This window comes from Balaenoptera physalus (assembly GCF_965194825.1).
Source record: "Balaenoptera physalus genome assembly, chromosome: 14".
In the NCBI taxonomy this organism is placed as follows: domain Eukaryota; kingdom Metazoa; phylum Chordata; class Mammalia; order Artiodactyla; family Balaenopteridae; genus Balaenoptera; species Balaenoptera physalus.
In genome coordinates, this window is record NC_138893.1 from 4,257,137 (window position 1) to 4,277,718 (window position 20,582).

At 38.2% G+C, this 20,582-nt stretch overlaps 1 protein-coding gene across 4 annotated transcripts in view; it reads left to right on the plus strand.

Annotated features, from left to right (window-relative positions):
* SLC16A9 (solute carrier family 16 member 9) overlaps positions 1-19,778 on the plus strand; it is a 65,164-nt gene extending 45,386 nt beyond the window's left edge. For all 4 annotated transcript variants that reach the window (XM_082425588.1, XM_082425591.1, XM_082425589.1 and 1 more), the window contains 3 exons: positions 10,207-10,302; positions 15,587-16,504; positions 17,136-19,778. In XM_082425588.1, coding sequence (XP_082281714.1) covers positions 10,207-10,302; positions 15,587-16,504; positions 17,136-17,323 — 1,202 coding nt within the window. In that variant the 3' untranslated portion in view covers positions 17,324-19,778. The remainder of the gene's footprint in view (positions 1-10,206; positions 10,303-15,586; positions 16,505-17,135) is intronic.
* The last annotated feature ends 804 nt before the right edge of the window (positions 19,779-20,582 follow it).

The window sequence follows — 20,582 nt, forward strand, 5'->3', positions numbered from 1 at the left end:
AGCTCAAGCAAAGTGAAATTACTAACTAAAGCCACATAGGTAGGAGATTTGGGGTTGAATCCATTCAGTCTGACACCAGATCCTGACCTCTTTTACATATTTGTAATTATTTGTAGTGCTTTTAGAACTCTTAAAGTTTATTTTAAATTTAACTACATACCCGATTCTACTCAGATCATAATCTAAATAAGCAGGTCATGTGTTAGTTCTTTGAGAACAGGTTATATGTTTGATATTTTATATGACTTATTCCCTGTAGTGCTTAATACAGTTTAAACCTATACATGCAAATATGTTGATCTCTGGTGTAGAATTTGAAGGTATTCATTGAATAGTCATCTTGCATTCTTGTCTAAAATCATGAAAATAAAAATGTAGAGGGGCTTCCTTGGTGGCGCAGTGGTTGAGAATCTGCCTGCTAATGCAGAGGACACGGGTTCGAGCCCTGGTCTGGAAGGATCCCACATGCCGTGGAGCAGCTGGGCCCGTGAGCCACAACTACTGAGCCTGTGCGTCTGGAGCCTGTGCTCCGCAACAAGAGAGGCCACGATAGTGAGAGGCCCGCGCACCGCGATGAAGAGTGGCCCCCGCTCGCTGCAACTAGAGAAAGCCCTCACACAGAAACGAAGACCCAACATAGCAATCAATCAATCAATCAGTCAATCAATAAATCTTAAAAAAAAAAAAAGTAATGCTTTTACAAGTTTAAAAAAAAAATGTAGATACCTGTGTTTGTTTATGAGCATCGGATTATTCCTTTTAGGACAAACCCCTTTTTTACATAGAAAGTTGAGTCATTATGCCATTGGCATGATTTGGGCATTTCCCCAAAACTTTGGACTAAGCATTTAAAATTTCATGGGGTTTTACTCCCTCACATGGTTTCAAGGTTAAGGTATAGCCTTTGTGAGTACATATCCAAAGTTGTCACTGACTTAAAAATTGACCCAAAGTGAGTGATACCATAGTATTTGTATTCCCCATAAAAATGAATTTTTAAAAAGAAAAAAATTAATGTACATTGTTTAAGATTTTATGTACATTTGATTTTGTTGGAAGCATATCTAAGGATAGATAGAAAGAAAAAGACAAACTTAGGTAACTCCCATAACTAAATTTCAGAATTTCTGTAGCAATGGAGAGAGCTTTACCAACCTGTGAAACTGATTTTGATTTGGCTTATGGTGTTGGAACCTTTCAGAAGCTAACCCTGTCCCTTCTCCCCATGAACCCGTGATCTTCTGTTAATGAGACAGGATTTGATATTGGCCTTGACTTACTCTTCTGGCTGCTGCTGGCAGTGGTGGGCTTACAGGGCTTCCACTTGGCTTTCCCCACTATGGTAGCTTTTACTTCACTGGCCAAAAACAATGTAGGTAGAAGGTTATACCAACTACTATGTACATGTGCTCCAATTAAATATCAGGAACTGAGGAAATGACTAGGTTGGGCCCATGGACTCAGTGGACCCACTGTGAGCCAGAGCTGGGCCATGATCCCGCATATTACATGGCCCTCATGTGACCCCCTCTAAGGGGAGGCCATGTAAGTGCCTCAGGCCCCTAGTTAACGGTGCCGGTTCATTTCCTGTGTCCTACAGTGCTCAGAAGGCATCCCACTGTCCCTTGTGTATGATACCTAAATAAGTGATCGTAGTTCTCTTTGGGGCAAGATTCAGGATATTATTGTCTATATATTTGCCATAGTGTTTTTTGCAACGTCCTTCCTTCTGGAATCCTGGCCTTTCCTTCACTTAGTGGAATCTGGGTCAGAAAACAGGCTCACGTCTGAAGATTGTATATGACTCTGATTTGGCAACAGGTTCTGAATCCCTGTGACTAGGAGGAGATTGTCAGCTCATGGAGGGAGCCCTGGGCTTCGGGTCAGGAGACATAGGTCCTGTGAGCGTGAGCAAGCCCCTCGGTCTCCAGGAATGACTGTCTCCTCATCTGTGAAGGCAGACTAAGAAACCTGCCTCACATAGGTCTTGTAAGGACTAAGTGAAGTCGAGCAAAATAAAAATAAGATAAATGAAAGAGTTGAGTTGGATTTCAATAGTCAAAAATCAATTTAATTTTAATTTCAATAATAATTTTACAGGTTCCAGTAATTTTAAATAATTTAAAAAAATTTTAAAGTTTTAATTTCAATACTTAAAAAGTCACGCACTGTAGTAATTATTGGGCCCCTGTGAGCTACTTCTTGCTAGGAGATTATTAACACTTATTATCATGGTTGACTTCTTTGTGGTTTTATTTTGTCAGTAGGCTCAGAATATAGGGCTCATGGAATATTTGTAGGGTAAATAAGTGGGAATTTAGTGAACAATGACACTTCCATTCTGTCGCCATTGGAAGGAGAGTATCCAGTTGAAAAGGAAGTGACAGGAGATTATTGCACCACCTAAACTCCTCCCTTCTGTATTATGAATTCCTTAGAAAAAACAAGAAAGATTCAGTCTAATGATAACATATATTGGGCACCCATTCTGTGCAGTATTCTAAGCATTTTCCTCTCTCTGGAATGAACTAGATGGTCTCTTAAGACAATATGGCACAGGCAGGAGAAAGCACTAACAGTCCAATTCTGGGGTTCGGCCGTGGGGGTTAATCTTATCTTACTCACTTGCCAGCCGTGGACTGTAGACATGTCACTTACATACTGTTTCCTCATTTTTAAAACTGAACATAATAATCGTAACTACCTTCTAGGGTTTTGCGGATGGATGAGTTAAAGCAATAAATATTCACTGGCATCACCATCATTATCAGTTTTGTGACCTTGGAAAATTATCCAACCTCTCTGAGCTTCCGTTTGTGTTGCTTATGAAATGAGACTAACGTGACTTCACAGAGATATTGTGACTATTCATGAGATAATGTAGGTAGAGAGGCACACGGGTGTGTAATGAATATTTGTTCCCTTCCCCTTAAATTCCTTTCTGACCTCTTAGTTCAAGACCACAGCAGCAGCTTTTTGTAACTGAGGAAGCTCTATTGAATCAGAAATATTTGTATAACAGATTAAATAATATAGAGAAAGAAAATTAAAGTTATATGGTATGTTTATAATATAAAAACATCAAAAAGAATACTGAAGTGTATTAGTTGGCATAATTCTGTTTTACCAGTTTTTTAAAAATACTGTCTTGAGAATATGATGTTATCTTGTTTGGGTTTTGTAGCTAGAATAAAATGGCAGCTTGCTGGTTTTCAAGTGACTGTATGTCATACTGCCAAACCTGGTAATTCAGGCTCCTGTGTTCTCAATAACTTTACTAAAATCGGGAAAAAGAAAATGTGGTGGGACGCTGGGAGGAGTGGGAAGAGGGGCCGCAGGAAATATGCCCTTAATGACTTGCTCAAGCTTCTTCCCAGTTATTTCCCTTTGCTTTTCTGAAAAGCACAACTCAAAATCAATTTCTTGCTTTCTCTTTTCTTCAGATTATATTGTTCCTTAGCTACCTGATTACTGTTTTCTTAATAATCTCTTCTTGATTTTGGAAACATTCAATTTTCTCTTCCTTCCTTTTCTTGGTAATATCTGCATAGTCCATTGAGCTTGAGGAGGGCATCACCCACTTTCGTAGACAATCTGATTCTCTTTCTCTAGTGACGGCAAAAGAGATAAAAGTTGTTTTCTGGATATTCGCTTTAGCAGGTAGTTTTATAAGCCCTTGTTTTTCGTTTGTTTTTAAGAGTTGTGCCATTAAAGATCGCCTTTTGTCTCTCATGGGTGTTCAGTTATAAAAAGGAACTATGATTTTCTTATTAGTCTGAGGCTAGAGCTATATAATGCCATAATACTCAGGTGGAAAAGTGAAAAAATATTTCAGCATAATAACTATTTTTGGGTACTTCATTATATTCCAAACCCAGATACTGAAATCTTTTATATTTTTTATGTCTCTTAATCTTTACAACTATCTTATGAGATTGTTTTAAAGATAAGGAAGCTGAAAGTCACACAGCCAATAAGTGATAGAGTTGGCATTTGAATCCACGCCTGCCTGGTCCCAAGCCTGTGCTCTTGACCAACCAGTGTCATGTTCAGGGTACTCATGCTAAGCATATAAAGTTTGTGCTTTAATCAAGCCAGTGTCAAAGCTATATGCTTTTGTAAAGCCATGTCAATCAAAAAGCTAGCCAGTTGCTTAAACTTTTTTTTTTTAATTAATTTTATTTATTTTTGGCTGCGTTCGGTCTTCGTTGCTGCACATGGGCTTTCTCTAGTTGTGGCGAGCTGGGGCTACTCTTCGTTGTAGTGCGTGGGCTTCTCATTGCGGTGGCTTCTCTTGCTGCGGAGCATGGGCTTAGTTGCTCCACGGCATGTGGGATCTTCCCGGACCAGGGATCAAACCTGTGTCCCCTGCATTGGCAGGCAGATTCTTAACCAATGCACCACCAGGGAAGTCCCTGCTTAAACTTTTAAACTTTTTCCATGCAGATGTTTTAGGCTAGAAACATAAACAGTAATTGCATTTGGATGCTCTAAACTTATCTTTTTCAGCATCCAAAGTTCCATCCTCACAATTTTATTTCTATAAGTAGATACTTCTGGAATATTATAGGCAATTGCCTACCTTAACCTTTGGTCAAGATGATAAATCCTACTGGCTCAGCTATTCTAAGAGGTGATCAAATACTTGTTGCAGAACATAGAGAAGGGAAATTCTCCCAGATGACCAAGAGGCAGGTCCAAGAGGCACACACAGTGACCAGCTCTTCTGGTTTGCCCAGGACGAAGGGGTTTTCAGGATATGAGACTTCCAGTGGCCAAACCAAGAAAGTCCTAGGTGCTACACCTAACCCCTATTTTACACATACAGTCTGGATTCTGTAAGTTTACCCTCATCACTTTTTAAGATTGCCATATTAGAATGCATTATTACTAAAATATTCTCTTTTCAAAGAGATAATACTGCAGGGAGAATTTTTCATATATAAAAGTAGGGGCTTGATAGATGTCTGTTTAGTTATATACACAAAAATATATAATGAAAGAATATTTAAAAACAATTCATAGACAATTTTCAAAATATGTACACAATTTCCAATGTTTACCGCTTGTCTGTTTTGTGTGATTTTATTCATATGCTGTTTCCTTAGAGATGCTTGCTTTATATTTCTGAATTAGATGCATTTTATCATATTAGAGTGTTTTACTTCAGTTATATTTTCTTCTTATATCTCTCTTATCAGTTTAATTGATCTGGGTGTTTTTTAGTTACAGACAGAGATTAAGAAAAATGAGGAAATGAGGCTGTTTAGTGTGATTTGCCCAAACCATCATCCTGTAATACATACAAGTTGTAAATTAGTTGTATCTTTTTTTTTTCAAGCCATATAATTCTAATTCTGTATTCTAATGATGCCATCCTGTTACATGAATTATTGTGAAAGTAAAAAAATCTCAAATATTTTTACAGCTAAGATTTATTTTCTGGCCTAAGTAAAAAAAAATCAGCATCATTTAACTGTAAGGCAGATGTAAAGATATTTTTAAAAAATATATATTCACTCACATACAAGCATACATACATACCGTGTGTGTGTGTTTGTTATATGAATAGAGAAAATGAGACACAGAGAGGAAGAGAAAAATGCAAGAGAGAGTGACAGCCAGAGTAAGAATAGATAGAAAGGGTTGAAATTAGCCAATGTGACTTAACATTGGGAAATTCAAATGAGGTTTATGGGAAAAAGTAGTAGAATAACTTTAACACTCTGTGCCAGGCTCAGACCTGGAACCAGGATACTCAGATGAATAAGACACAGCCTGCCCTCAGGTAGCTCGTTGTCTAGCTGGGGGAGGAGACTTGTACATATGTAACTTGTAACACAGTAAAATCAGTGCAGTTATAAAATAAAAGCAGCATTCAGTGCGGGTATAGTATGTATGTGTGGGAGAGGGGCTGCAGAAGAAGACTTCATGCAGGAATTGGTGCTTGAGCTGAGTCTTAAAGGGTGGGTGGGATGTGATCAGGTGGGCACGGGTTGGAAAAGGAGTGAGGGTGGTGGGAGAAGGACATTCCAGGAGCTCAGATGCTCAGAGGCATGAGATACAGTGGATAATAGGAGTCTTTTCAGAGATATTTGTTTAAGGAATGCACATGTCACGAGGGGACTTGCAAATATGTCAAAGCTTGGTTTGCAACAGAGACCCGATGATGGAGGGTTTATTTGGACTTTATTGCAGGAAAGTAATGTGATGAGAGCTGTATAACAGTGGGTTAGACAGTAGATTGGTAGAAAAAGTACTGGAGGCTGAGATGGTGATTAGGAGGCCATTGTTCAGAACAGAAAAGATCTGGAGGAGGTGAACTGAGGCAGTGGTAGTTCACACGGTGGGAGGTTGATAATAGAGGCAGTGGGAGTGATAAAGAGCGTGATGTCTGGTTCGATGGGAGGAGATCAGGGAGAAGAGGCCTCTGAGGTTGTGGTCTCACCCAGTGTATGTGGAATGAAACATAAGGTATGGAAAGGAAATGCTAGAACAGGTAAATATGTTTAGTTTCACCTATGTAAGTAAAGGAAACCAAATTATATTTTGCTAATGATTATGCTTTGAATCGTTAGTTTAGGTATTTCATTTTAAAAATGATTATGCTTATACTAGAGGTCGATTCTCAAAATTTTTTTATTGGTAGGAGTCTGATCAAAAATGATTGGAGGGGCTTCCCTGGTGGCACAGTGGTTAAGAATCCGCCTGCCTATGCGGGGGACACAGGTTCGAGCCCTGGTCAGGAAGATCCCACATGCCACGGAGCAACTAAGCCCGTGCACCACAACTACTGAGCCCGCGAGCCACAACTACTGAAGACTGCGCGCCTAGAGCCTGTGCTCCGCAACAAGAGAAGCCACCGCAATGAGAAGCCTGTGCACCGCAACGAAGAGTAGCCCCCGCTTGCCGCAACTAGAGAAAAGCCCGCGCACAGCAACAAAGACCCAATGCAGCCAAAAATAAATAAATAAAATAAATTAAAAAAAAAAATGATTGGAGACCAGGGAAGTCCCTGGTGGTCCAGGGGTTAGGACTCAGTGCTTTCATGGCTGTGGCCTGGGTTCAATCCCTGGTCAGGGCACTAAGATCCCACAAGCCACGTGCTGCGGCCAAATTAATTAATTAATTTTTAAAAATGATTGGAGACCAAAGAAGGCTTTAAGGAAGTGGTTTCCAAGCTTTATATTCTTGGAACCCTTTGCACTCTTTTATTTAGGACCCCCAAGGAACTTTTAATTATGTGGACTTTACTTATTTATATTTATTCTGTTAAAATTTACTGTATTCAAAGGTGAGAAATTTAAAAATATTTGTTTAGTAATTCATTTAAAGATAATAATAACAAACCCAGTACACATTAGCATAAATAACATACTTATTATGAAAAATAATTCTATTTTCCAAAAGAAAAAGTTTAGTGAGAAGGACGGCCTTGTTTTACATTTTCGCAAATCTCCTTAACGCCTGGCTTCGTGGAAGACATCTGGATTCTCACGTCTTCTCTGTACTCAGTCTGTTGCAATGTGCTTTTTTGGTTGAAGTTTATGAAGGCAATCTGGTCTCACACAAAGGAAAAGGGAGGGGTTTTCAATAGTCTTTTCAGGTAACTGTAGAAACTCTTCTTTAATACTATCCCAAAACTTGATGTATGATAGTTTTCCAAGGGTTAATTGCAATATGGAACCTGAAACCACATCAATATACTTTTCATGCTCTGTAATATTAAATCAATTTGTTTATTCTGTAGTTTGAATAGGTCAGCATTCAAATCTGATTTTGTAACATCATGAATTGGTTATGTGAAAAATATTGGTTCTCTGAGTTATGCAAGAACTTTAAAACGTTGACACATTTTATTAAACAACAGCTAAAAAATCACTTTTGTTAGTATCACCAGTAGGCTTATCAGAAAATCTTTATGTGTTGGGAAGCTGTCAAATCACGGTGTTGGATAAAAGTTTCCAAAAATTCTAATTTTTGCTGGAAAGCTCAAATTTTATCATTGGTAACAGTTATTGTCAGTTATTTTCCTTGTTTGTTTTCAAGAAAATGTCTGCCAAATACTCAAGTCTGAGTAACCATAGTTTGTGTCTGTCAGACATTCTTTCAAATACATACAGGGTTACATGGAAAAAGTGGCTACTTTAGCTGGCTACTAAAACAATTGCGTAAGTGCTTTATCTTGGCAACAATTGTAATTCAGATGAAGCATTTTTTAAAAATTTGTGTGCTTTTACTGTGAGTGAGTGGTGATGAAACATATAAGGTATGAAGTTGGATACCAATATCTTGATTTGTACTAAGGCTCTTGAAGTTTTTCTCACCATGTCTTTTGCACCAATAGCATAAATGTGAACACAGTGAAAAAAGCAGGAAACATGTCAGTATCATTATGAAAATAGTTTTGACTTCATGGACTCCATTGAAAGACCTTGAGGACCATCTTTTTAATAACTGGTGGCTTAAGGTCATCCTAATACAGATGTGGGAAAGCATCATGTCACCTTCTGCGTTTTGAAAAGTTTAGAGAAAAAGCATTTCAAATTTCTGCTACTTTAAAAAAAATGAGATGATCTTATCTGAAACCCATGGCCTTGAAATAGTTTTTTAAAATTTCTTTCTTTTCAGTCTAAGGTAAAATGTTTAAAAGTTACTGTTTTAACTTTTCTAGCATTGGCATTTAGTAATCAGAAATGCCTTTTTTTTTTTTTCTTGTCTCTAATGCCTACCATTTGACAGAGCCCTGACAACCGAATCACACAAAAGTAAATTCATTCCCTCTCCAAAGGCTTTCTGAAATATAGTTTTAGTTAAGGGTGACATTTTTTGGCTTCACAAAATTGATCGTTCAGGAACAGGTCTTATTTCATCGAAGTATATTATATGTAATAATGATAAATGTATAAATCAATCCAACTCATGTTTTAATGAGATAGTATCTCTTCCCTTAAATCATACAAAAGTGTGCTATATTTCAAAAGGTTTATTTCAAGTATAATTATTTTCATCTATCTCATTTCTTTAAGAATACTTTTTAATGCAATCACAGATGATCATCTGGGTCCTGAGTTAAATGCTAATTTCCTAAAATGTTTATGCATTGTATTTGTTAAACCCATGTATTCTTTCTAATGATAGTCCAGGTCGCAATTTGAAAGTAATGAAAATGACCTTAATAAGTCACCTAATGAGTCCTAGTTAAAGTTAGTTTTTAGATGACGGCTTTTGTTTTGTTTATAGGGTGATTCCCAAGAACAGACGATGTTGCAGAAGAAAGGCAAATGCTATGAGTTAGAAGCCAGAGGAAATTTTTATGAAAAACAGAACTGGGGTTATTAGATACTTAATAGGGAGAAAAAGATTAAGCCAACAAACAAGAGCCTTCAGTATTGCCCTGGGGTCTCAAGAAAGGGATAGTGAGTTGTAAGGGTTTTTTTTTTTTTTTCTAACTGTAAAAGAATTTCAAATTTACAGAAAAGTAGAGAATAGCATAGCAAGCAACCATATGGTCACCACTTAAATGTAACCGTTGTTAATATTTTATTGCATTTTCTTCCTCTTTTTTTTTTTGGCGAAGATATTTTAAACTAAAGACATGACATTTTACTCCTAAATAAGGTAGTTTGCATCTCTAAAAGAAAAAAACTTACAAATATACATTTTACGATGATGGGATGATCTGAGAGCGCCAGAGGGCCTTTGTTTTGCAGACTGGGGTGTGCCAGGCTATGAAGTCTAGCAAAATAGCTTGGCATGATGAAGGGGATTTTATAAAATTGTTTAGAGGACCTAGAGGAGGAAGAACACTGAGCCAAGAGTAAAGGTGTGGAAGAGAGACAGAGATATTTAATGGGCAAGTTTGATTAAATTTTGCTATTTGGTGTGTGATTTAACCATTTTCTCTATCTCTCCATAATGTCTTAATTTAAATTTGCATTATTCATTCATGCTTTAGAAATTGGATTATTTTTTTGACTTGGCCCTGACCTCAGGGTGGGTGTGGAGTGAAAACCAAGGCTGCCCAATGTGTTCATTGGAACTGCACAACTAACATCAGAGAGATCTAGGAACCCATACTTTGAAGAGTTTTAGCCAGTTAGTAACAGAATGTCCTATTAGAGTTATTTAATTACACCTCTTTTTTTTTCTTGCATTGAAGTAATACTGTCTGGCTTAATTTATGCAATGTCTTCTTGTGTTTAGGTCTCGGATGTGGTTTACTATACACTGCAACGGTGACCATTACGTGCCAGTATTTCGACAGCCGCCGAGGCCTTGCACTTGGCCTGATTTCAACAGGTACACTTTCAATATAAGTACAACATTGCCACTCTTCAGCCTTCTAATCAAAGTTAGAAGTTACAAAGCACAGATATGTTTAACCAACCACGCCCCCGCTGCCATTCAGGTAGCACAATTTATTTTACTCTAGTCCTAGAAGGAAATTTTATTTTCCCCTGTAAATATGGGTGTAGCTTTCAAAAAACCCTAAAGATACATGTATGAAAAAGCTGGGGCATTAGATGTCCAGTATAATATAAGAAAAGAAAACTTATGGGTCCAGGAAATGGAGAGTCACATGCTGGTGAGAGCCTTTGCTAAAAGAAGCAGAGAGCACTTAAGTAAACCACCTGATCCCTGAGAGGAGAAATGGAAGGAAAATGGGTCCCTTCAGGCCACTGTCAGGAAAAACAACGCTGACACCTCTCCGGCTCCATTTATGGTGGAACTTAGGGTTTTCCCGAAGTACTGGTTTGTGAATACATCTCGTTGCTCTATTTGCATATCCAAACAACAGACTGTTTACTCTTGTTACTCTTTTAATAATCAAGAGATGAATCACTGTGGACGGTGGGGGGGGGGTGCTGGGTGTAAGTGTGTTAAGTGTAAAAGCCTTCTGGACTTGCTCTGATATTGTAAAGTGGTGTTTTACTTTTCAGATGGATTTTCTTCTAAGCTATTTAGAGAACTTATCAAAATTTCTGTGGCCAATGCTTTATGAGTTTGCTTAGGAGATAAAGCTGCCAAGCTTACTAAAACTTGTATTTAAGTTTACATTGCTACTTGTTCGTGGGTAGATATTCCTGGGAAGTCAGACTTTCAGATAAGCTGAAGTACTTCAGTAGTGTATCTGGCAGCGGGATCCAAACTAATGTTTTGTTCCTGAGGCCAACGCAGTGGCAACAAAGTGCTTTCCAGATCAAATTAAATCGAGCTGGATATTTACCCAAGGTGGTTTAAGGAAGCATTGCCAGGAAAGACATGTGAATCATGGCCTAGGACGAAACAGGACCGGAGTCTGAGGGCATGGCTAAGGCAAAACTTGGAGAAGAAAGAGAAAAAACAAAAGATGGAGAATCCAGAGCAGTTAGAAGGCAGTTTAAAGAACCTGACAGCATCTCCCACAAGTGTGGGAGGGAATGTGAGAGCAGGCCTGGCAGCTTAAAGGATAATAGGTCTTACCTATACTGTATTTTTTGTAGCGGCACTATAACGTAGTGACAAGCCCAGACCCTGGAGCCAGTCTGCTTGGTTTTGAATCCTGTCACTCAGTAGCTGTCTGGTGATGGACAAGTTACCTGTTCTGTGAAATTAACTGATAAGCATCAGTTTTCTGAACTGTAAAATGGGAATAATAATAGTACCCATCTGTTGGGCTGCACCCTGTAAGGCCTGTGCTTGCCCAGCTTCAAGACAGAAGAAAGAGCCTGGAGTCAGCGACAGAGACATCAGTGGTTTAATGGAAGGGGGGAGCTTACAAATCCAAAGCAAGATCCTGGAGTGATGCCCCACCGTGTGTGGTAGAGGGTGGGCAGGACATGGATGCGGGTTTTCGCTCCTGGGGTGGGGAGGGGAGATTGCCAGTTATAGGGGAATTGACATGAGGTTGGCTCATTGGTTACCGGGAAACTAGCAGAGAGGCACACACCTCCCCACTCCTTGGATAAGAGTAATCACTAGGTGGGGCCTGGGGCCAGTATATAGGAAGGTCAGTCATGCGAGTAGGTGTAGGTGAAGTGGGCACTGGTCAGGCAGGGGATGTACAGAGAGCAAGAGAACAGCCATCATGGGTGGCCTGACCATACACCATCACATTGGGTTATTGGGAATATTAAAGGAACATACGTGTAAGGCACATGGCAGGGGCTCCAAAAGTGTTAGTCAGTATAATTATGACCTAGGTTTCCTTTAACGTCCGAATTTATTCGTGATGAAGATGTTGGAAATTGTATGCTGAGCGAGCTGCTCTTGCTTTCACTCAGTCTAAAGAGGAGAGCATAAGAGACCAGGCTGTGGCACACTGAGCCAAAATGGATTGACTGTGGACAATCTAGATTTGGCAGAATTGGGGAGTTTTTAGTTGTAACACATAGGAAGTTAGATGAGGAAAAATTCAGGAGCAGCATGAATCCACTGTCTTTGTCTATTCAGGCTGCTGTAAAGTAGCATAGGTTGAGTGGCTTATTATACACAATAGAAATTTATTTCTCACAGTTCTGGAGGCTGGAAGTCTGAGATCAGGGTGTCAAGGTCAGCGTGGTTAGATTCTGCTGAGAGCCCTCTTCTGGGTTACAGACTGCCACCTTCTCCCTTTGTCCTCACGTGGCAGAAGGGAAGAGGAAGTTCTCTTTTATAAGGGCACTAATCCCATTCAGGAGGGTTCTACACTATGACCTAATCACCTCTCAAAGGAGATACCTCCTAATTCCATCACACTGGGGGTTAAGATTTCAACTTACAAATTTTGGAGAGACACAAACCTTCACACTGTAGTATCCACCTTCAGTGAAAGTGGTGACAAGAAAAACAAAACTCACAGTAGAGTTTTTCTTTAGTTGAAAAAAAAACCCAAAAGCAAAATAGTTGAAATAATGTGACCTGGGACTTCCCTGGCGGTCCAGGGGTTAAGACTTTGCCTTCCAATGCAGGGGGTGCAGGTTCGATCCCTGGTTGGGGAGCTAAGATCCCACAGGCCTCGGGGAAAAAAAACCAAAGCATAAAACAGAAGCAGTATTGTAACAAATTCAATAAAGACTTTTAAAATGGTCCATGTCAAGAAAAAAATCTAAAAAAAAAAAAAGAAATAATGAGACCTAGTTGAAATATTGTGATCCAGTTGAAAGAAAGAAACATGGGCATGAAATGGAGGTTTTGGGGAAACGATCTTCATCCCTGGTGAGCAGGGACTGATAAACTAATGCCCATGGACCCAAACTGGTCTATTACCTGTTTTTGGACAGCTCGTGAGCTAAAAATGGTTTTTACATTTTTGTTTCGCTGAAAAAAATCGAAAGAAGAATATTTCATGGCACATGGAAATTAGGTAAAATTAAAGTTTCAGTGTCCATAAATAAAGCTTTATTGAAACACAACCATATTCGTTCCTTCATGATTCTTCTCTGGCTGCTTTCATGCTTCAAGGGCCGAGTTGAGCATTTGTGACAGAGATTGTATGGCCCACTATGCCTTAATTATTTACTCTCTAGCCCTTTGTAGAAAATGTCTGTTGACCCCTGGTCTTAATCAAAGCATGAGTGTATCTCTTATTTTTTGTTTCAGGTTCCCTGAACATCAATTCATATTTTCCCTCTTTGTGATAATGTATACTTTAGGCATGCATGGAAGCATAATTAGTGCTTTATTTCACTTTTTCCTTTATAGTGATGATTTTTAAATTGGGATTTTATTTTTGAAGATTAAAAATTACGGTTTTACAGTTTACACAGTTCCACAAGAGAGCTCTTCACTGCCCTGAAAGAATCCCTGCATCTTTTTTTTTCTCTTCTTTTTGGCCAAGCCTCGTGGCTTGTGGGATCTCAGTTCCCCCACCAGGGATCGAACCTGGGCCCTCTTCAGTGAGAGTGCGGAGTCCTAACCCCTGGCCCACCAGGGAATTCCCTCCTGCATCGTTCTAAGCCATAACTACATTCTCATGGGCTGTGGGCTAAAGAAACTAGCGTCCAAAGTGGAATTTTATTTTGCTGCCCTGTCGTACGCTTAGCATATCATAGGTGTTTGATAAAACCTATTGAATTGATTTTATATGTTTCCCTTATATTTCATGATGTTGACAGGTAAAGTTAGTTGGTGAGCAATGGGGAATTATTTATTTTCTCAACTTAAGGTCAAAATACAGAACTTTCAAAATACCAAGAATATTTTTAAGTGTCTAATTATATGGCACTTTGTTAGAACTTCTACAAAGAAATGGTGTTAGAGAAAAACATGAATTAATAATGAATGGATGCTAATGCAGTATGGAATTATATGAAAGGTCCTCTTTTCAATTCTTTCAGTTCGTTTTCTGAAATGCTTTCAACTTTTGAAGTATGTGCCACTTTTAAAAAGATAAGGCAGAATTCAATTCGTCTACTTTTATAACTTCTCAGTAGTCAGCAAAGAGATACTTTCTTGGTAGCCACAAAAAGATACTATTTTAGCTGTCATTACATTAATGTGAGCTATTAATTAACGCTTGCAAGCAAAGATTTTTTTCTTTGGGGATGAAGGAGTTAACTTTAAATATATTAGGAAGGGACAACTGTGGTACCAAAAAAAAAAAAAAGTTTTCTTATAACTCTAAGAGCCATTTGGTCATTTGTAAGAATTTTTGACGGATTTTTACCATAAGCTTGGCATCCTATTGGGGTTTTGATATAATTTGGTATAGACCATTTAAAAAGTATGATCAACCTATTTAGACTATTTTTTTTTATTACAAATCTACTTATTTCTTTCCTGTGTTTTCACGTGACATTTCTCAATGGTATTTAAATTTTAAAACAATCAAAAACTTGAAGTCAGAGCCATATAAGAACACTGCAAATTAATTGGGCTAATATAACATTCCATTCCAGTGTGGTTAGTGTGATCTATGCTTAAAAAATGGAGTATTTGGGCAAACCAGGCATATTTTGTAATTTTAATACCCTATCAGAGTTCACTTTACTCTTCTCATAGTTTATTAATATCAAGCATCCATTCTGGTGATCAGCAATGGATTTGAGCTATCAAACCACTATAAATATCCTAAAACTAAAATATATCTTTCATCTCAAGAAATAAAACGTGAGAACTTTTCTTTTCCAAAAGGAATGCATACATAACATGGAGCCAGAAAAGTACTTTTTTGGTACTTTTTTAAGTACCCAAAAAGGAGTTGCATAAGGTATTTGTTAAGGACGTTGGGCTCCTGGCGTCAGACTGATTGGGTGTGAATCCTTCTTACGGCATTTACAGCTTTCTGATGTGTGGCAAATTTCTCAAACTTTCTAGCCCTAGGTCACTTCAAGTGTAGACTGGGAATAATAATAGGACCTACCCAATAGGGTTATTGTAAGGATGAAACAAGATGGTGCAACGTAAAGTGTTTAACACGGTGTCTGACCTACAAATGCGAATTCTTAAAATAAATTGTCACTATTGTTGTTGTTATTATCTTCAGCATTCTTGTTGTGATTTTAATATGAAGGCACACACATGAATGCCAGTGTAAAAAAGGAAATCAAATTGTAATACTAATAATGCTTGTCCTGAGAGCCCCAAATGATAAGAGATTAAACAGTTCCCATTTCCTTTCTAGGTTCAAGCATTGGACTTTTTATATATGCTGCTCTGCAGAGACTGCTGGTTGAGTTCTATGGGCTGGACGGATGCCTGCTGATTGTAGGTGCTTTAGCTTTAAATATATTAGCCTGTGGCAGTCTAATGAGACCCCTTCAGTCCTCCGATTGCACTTTGCCAGAAAAAATAGCTCTGGAAAATGTACCAGATAGATACTCGATTTACAATGAAAAAGAAAAGAACCTGGAAGAAAACATAAACATTCTTGAAAAGACCTACCGTGGTGAGGAAACGTGTAAGAGCACTTTAGCCAGCGGTGACTGGAAACCAGAGAGTCTACTTCATAAAAACCCAACAACAATGGCACACACAAAAGAGACTGAAACGTACAAAAAGAAAGTTGCAGAACGGACATATTTTTGCAAACAGCTTGCCAAGAGGAAATGGCAGTTATATAAAAACTACTGTGAAGAAACTGGGGCTCTTTTTAAAAACAAAGTATTTTCAGCACTCTTCATCGCCATCTTTCTTTTTGACATCGGAGGATTTCCACCTTCATTACTTATGGAAGATGTAGCAAGAAGTTCAAATGTGAAAGAAGAAGAGTTTCCTATGCCACTTATTTCCATTATTGGCATTATGACAGCAGTTGGTAAACTCGTTTTAGGGATACTGGCTGACTTCAAGTGGATTAATACCTTATATCTTTACGTAGCTACCTTAATAATTATGAGCCTGGCCTTGTGTGCAATTCCATTTGCCAAAAGTTATGTCACGTTGGCACTACTTTCTGGGGTCCTAGGGTTTCTTACTGGTAATTGGTCCATCTTTCCTTATGTGACCACGAAGACTGTGGGAATTGAAAAATTAGCCCATGCCTACGGGATATTAATGTTCTTTGCTGGACTTGGAAATAGCCTTGGACCACCAATTGTTGGTAAGATATTTATCTTAAAGTCAATCCATTTACTGTTCTTCTTTGTAACATCTCTGGATACAGAAATTCATACTGTAATAATAGCACAGATTTATACAAAATAAATCTGCGTGGAATGTCTCCTGATGGTGATTTATTCAAAATCACTTTGATGTAGGTGGAAAAGCCAGTACACTTGCTCAGGAATTTGTGTTTATTCTTCATCTGGGAGAAACCCAGAATGCCTACTTATTCTTGTCCAACTATTTGAGAAATTCTCCTCCTCTAACTCCCATTAGGCCACTTTGGGAGTAGATTGGGTAATATATATCCTAATCTGCACTGTATATAAATTTTGTAAATAAATTTTTTTATTGGAGTATAGTTGATTTACAATGTTGTGTTAGTTTCTGCTGTACAGCAAAGTAAGTCAGTTATACATACACATATATCCACTCTTTTTTAGATTCTATCATTACAGAGCACTGAGTAGAGTTCCCTGTGCTATTCAGTAGGTCCTTATTAGTTATCTATTCTATATATAGTAGTGTGTGTATGTCAATCCCATGAACTGTATATAAATTGATGAAATTAGAGTATTCCTATTCATACTATGTCTATCAAAGTCACTTTTTTCTTCCTCTCTTTTCAGGTTGGTTTTATGACTGGACCCACACCTATGACATTGCATTTTATTTTAGTGGCTTCTGCGTCCTGCTGGGAGGTTTTATTCTGCTGCTGGCAACCTTGCCTTCCTGGGATACATGCAACAAGCAACTCCCCAAGCCAGCTCCAACAACCTTTTTGTACAAAGTTGCCTCTAATTCTTCTAATGTTTAGAGGAATATTGGAAGGCACTGAAGACTGTTTTCTCATAGCAAAATTTCACTGTGGCTGATCTGAATGAATTTTTTTTTTTTTTTTTTTTTTAACATATCCTATTCTCTGTGTACTGTATATGTAGCCTCTATCTCCTGTGTTTTTTTTTTCTCTTTTTTCCTTTTTCCAAGAAGTGGGACTATTCTGTTTTACTATTATTCATGAGTTCTGGACATTGTGATCATTTTGGCCAGCCTCAGAAGGCTTTCTCTGTGTAAAGAAATATAATTTCTCTGCAGACTCCATTAGTTCCATTGCACGGCAGCCAGAGGAGACTCTAGCTATTTTAAAACTGGTGCAAGCAGCGTGACGAGATATGTGTGTATCCTGCCAGGGACTAAATCACTCTCTTCTCTCTGCTAGCCTCGCTAGTAAATAGAAGACTTCGAGCCAGTCAGGAAATGAAAGGGGTTCCTAAAACAGCGTTAAGAATTGCAGTGGCACAAAATTGATCATTTTCTAAAATGATATTTTAAACTACCGTCACCAGTTTTTATTACAGTAAGTCCCCTACCTATGAACCTTCAAGTTGCGAACTTTCAAAGATACGAAGTGCGTTCGCACGTCTAATCACGTAAGTTAGTTCACGTGTCTGGCGTAGATTGTCATTTACGTGCATCCTCTACAAGTGGTTGTGCTTTTGTGTACTTTACTGTACAGTACTGTATAGAGTGCAGTAGTACAGTATCTTTATTTCAAGCCCAGGATGTCCGGAAGCAAGCATAAAAGCAGTGATGATGTAGCTGGTACTGCTGTACTTTTCAAGGTACTGTACTGTAAGATTAAAAATGTTTTCTTTATTTCTTGTGTTTGTTTTTTATGTATTATTTGTGTGAGAAAGTATTATAAACCTATTACGGTACAGTACTATAGAGCCGATTGTGTTAGTTGGGTATGTAGGCTAACTTTGTTGAACTTACGAACAAATTGGACTTCGAATGCTCTCTCAGAATGGAACTCATTTGTATGTAGGGGACTTATTGTATTCTGTTTACCTTGATGAACCACCCACATGTTTGGTGCCCACTGAGGATACATCCTTTCAATTCCTAAGGTGTTTGCTGAGTTGCAGGCAATCTCCAAACAGAGGAGTACAGTCACTGTAGCCTTTCTTCATGGTTGGCCGCTGGAACCTCGCTCACTTTTGTTCGTCAGCATCCACTCAGCTGATGTTTCCCAAGAAGTGCTGATTTTACCTGTTTCCAAATTGGAAATGCATATTTAAACCATTCCGTTCTGGCAAATGGGAAACATCCATTTGCTTTGGGCACAGTGGGGATGAGTTGCAAGTCCTTGCATGTCTTGTCAGTGAAGCCTTTATTTGCTACTATCAGATTTTATGACTATCCAATTTTAATTCAAGGGCAGAACTAAAAATTTGTGTGTGTGTGGATGTGTGTGGATGTGCACACGTTGTGCTCTGAGCCTGCGTGCTATTCAGGACGTGGGAAGGGAAAAAGGCAATAAGAAATTGATACCCTCCTCCAACTTTATTCACTCTTAAGAAAAATGTTCTAGGAAGAAAATCAACATCTAATATGTTGACATTTTTCTAAAGAAATGTTTTAAAAACTTTGCTATGCATCAGAATCTTCTATAGATCCTTTTAAAAATGTAGTTGCCTGAGTACCACTAGTAGAGACTTTGATTATGTAGTTCTAGGCTGTGGGCTAAGCATCTGTATTTTTAATGAACGCTTTAAGTGATTCTGAGAGCACAACCTGAGTTGAGAATGACTGTTTTAAGATTGACAGTAGAGAATCATTTTTTTTTCTCTTAAATAAAAAAACAAACAAAAAAACCATTGAGGTGAGGGGTTTTTAATAAATAGCCAAGTTTGGTTCTTTAAATAGGAGGCACTCTTCCCATTGTGCCAAAATTGTCTTTTCATTTCTTTTGAAATATGTAAGGTTATTTTATACTTCTATGTTGCCTTTCTTCAAAGGCACCTGAAGCACTTTATAAGCATGAATCCCCACAGCACCTCAGTGAGGTCGGTAAATAGTGCTTTTCTAGGCAGTAAACCTGGAGTGTGGGGAATTTCGTAACTGAGTGAATCCTACTCAATAACCCAATAATGGGGCTCCAAAGCACCTTGGACTTCTGCTCCGTATTCAGACTTCTGGAAACTTTTCTATGCCTCACTCTTTAGTCACTGCCAAGGTTAGTAAGTAAAATAAATAGCATTCAAAAAAAATTAAAGGAAATGTTTTTGTGATAAAAGTTCCTTTTTGCCAATATCATGTTCGGGAAATCCAATAACCTTTTCTTAACTTTTATGCCATCCCCACATTCATCAATGTTAATACTTGTCCAAGTGCGTCTTTGCCATGTCTACTAATGTCTTCCAGCGTGCGCATTATCCATTGTCTAGGGAATGAATTTTAAGTTACAATAAAATACTTTTTGTTTGTTTTGCCTCAGTGTGGTTGCTTTTTCTCTTCTTAGCCCCCCGAATTACAGTCATACTTTACTTGAAGGTAAAAATATGAATTCTCTGATTTCACTTCAGATCCAGAATCTGGTGATATAGATATTAGCATATTCAAAAGTCAATTTGCTAAACCATTTTGACCATTGCCTTCCAAAAAGCTAAAATATCAGTCCTACAGAATCCTTTTGAGGAAAGGGAGATGGACGCCCCTTTGCAATTATTAGTATTGACCTTGCTACTCATTAATGGAATTCTTGGTCTGCTCCAATCACATTATATTATTCATCCCTCATAACAGCCCTGTGAGATGGGGTTTATGACCCTCTTTGTATGGTATGAAACATAATTGCCATGCCATGAACAACATACACAAGTAATTTCCAAAAGCAAAATGAGAAAGGTTTCTAGCAAACCCTTTGCTTTCTAACGTGGCTAGGAAATGGGGCCGAGCTGGGAGGGTTGCTATAAAGCCAGTCCTTTAGGGAATAGAGGAGTCATGTTTATGTAAATAATTATTCTTGACTTGCCTCTTTCCTAAGCATTTAAAAAACCCATGTAATAATGAAATTTTATTGATTAGAATACGATCTTTCTTTTCTGACTCAGAAGATATTTCTTGACATTCCAAGTACCTGGGGCCGATTTGGGGAAATATATGAAATAAGAAAGTCTTCACTGACTCTAACATCTCACTTCTGCTTTCTGCTTTCTGCTTTCTCTCCCTCTCTCTCTCTGATGGGCCTCCTAGAAGCCGGTTGGTGATCTAATTTTCTCTAGGGCGACTGT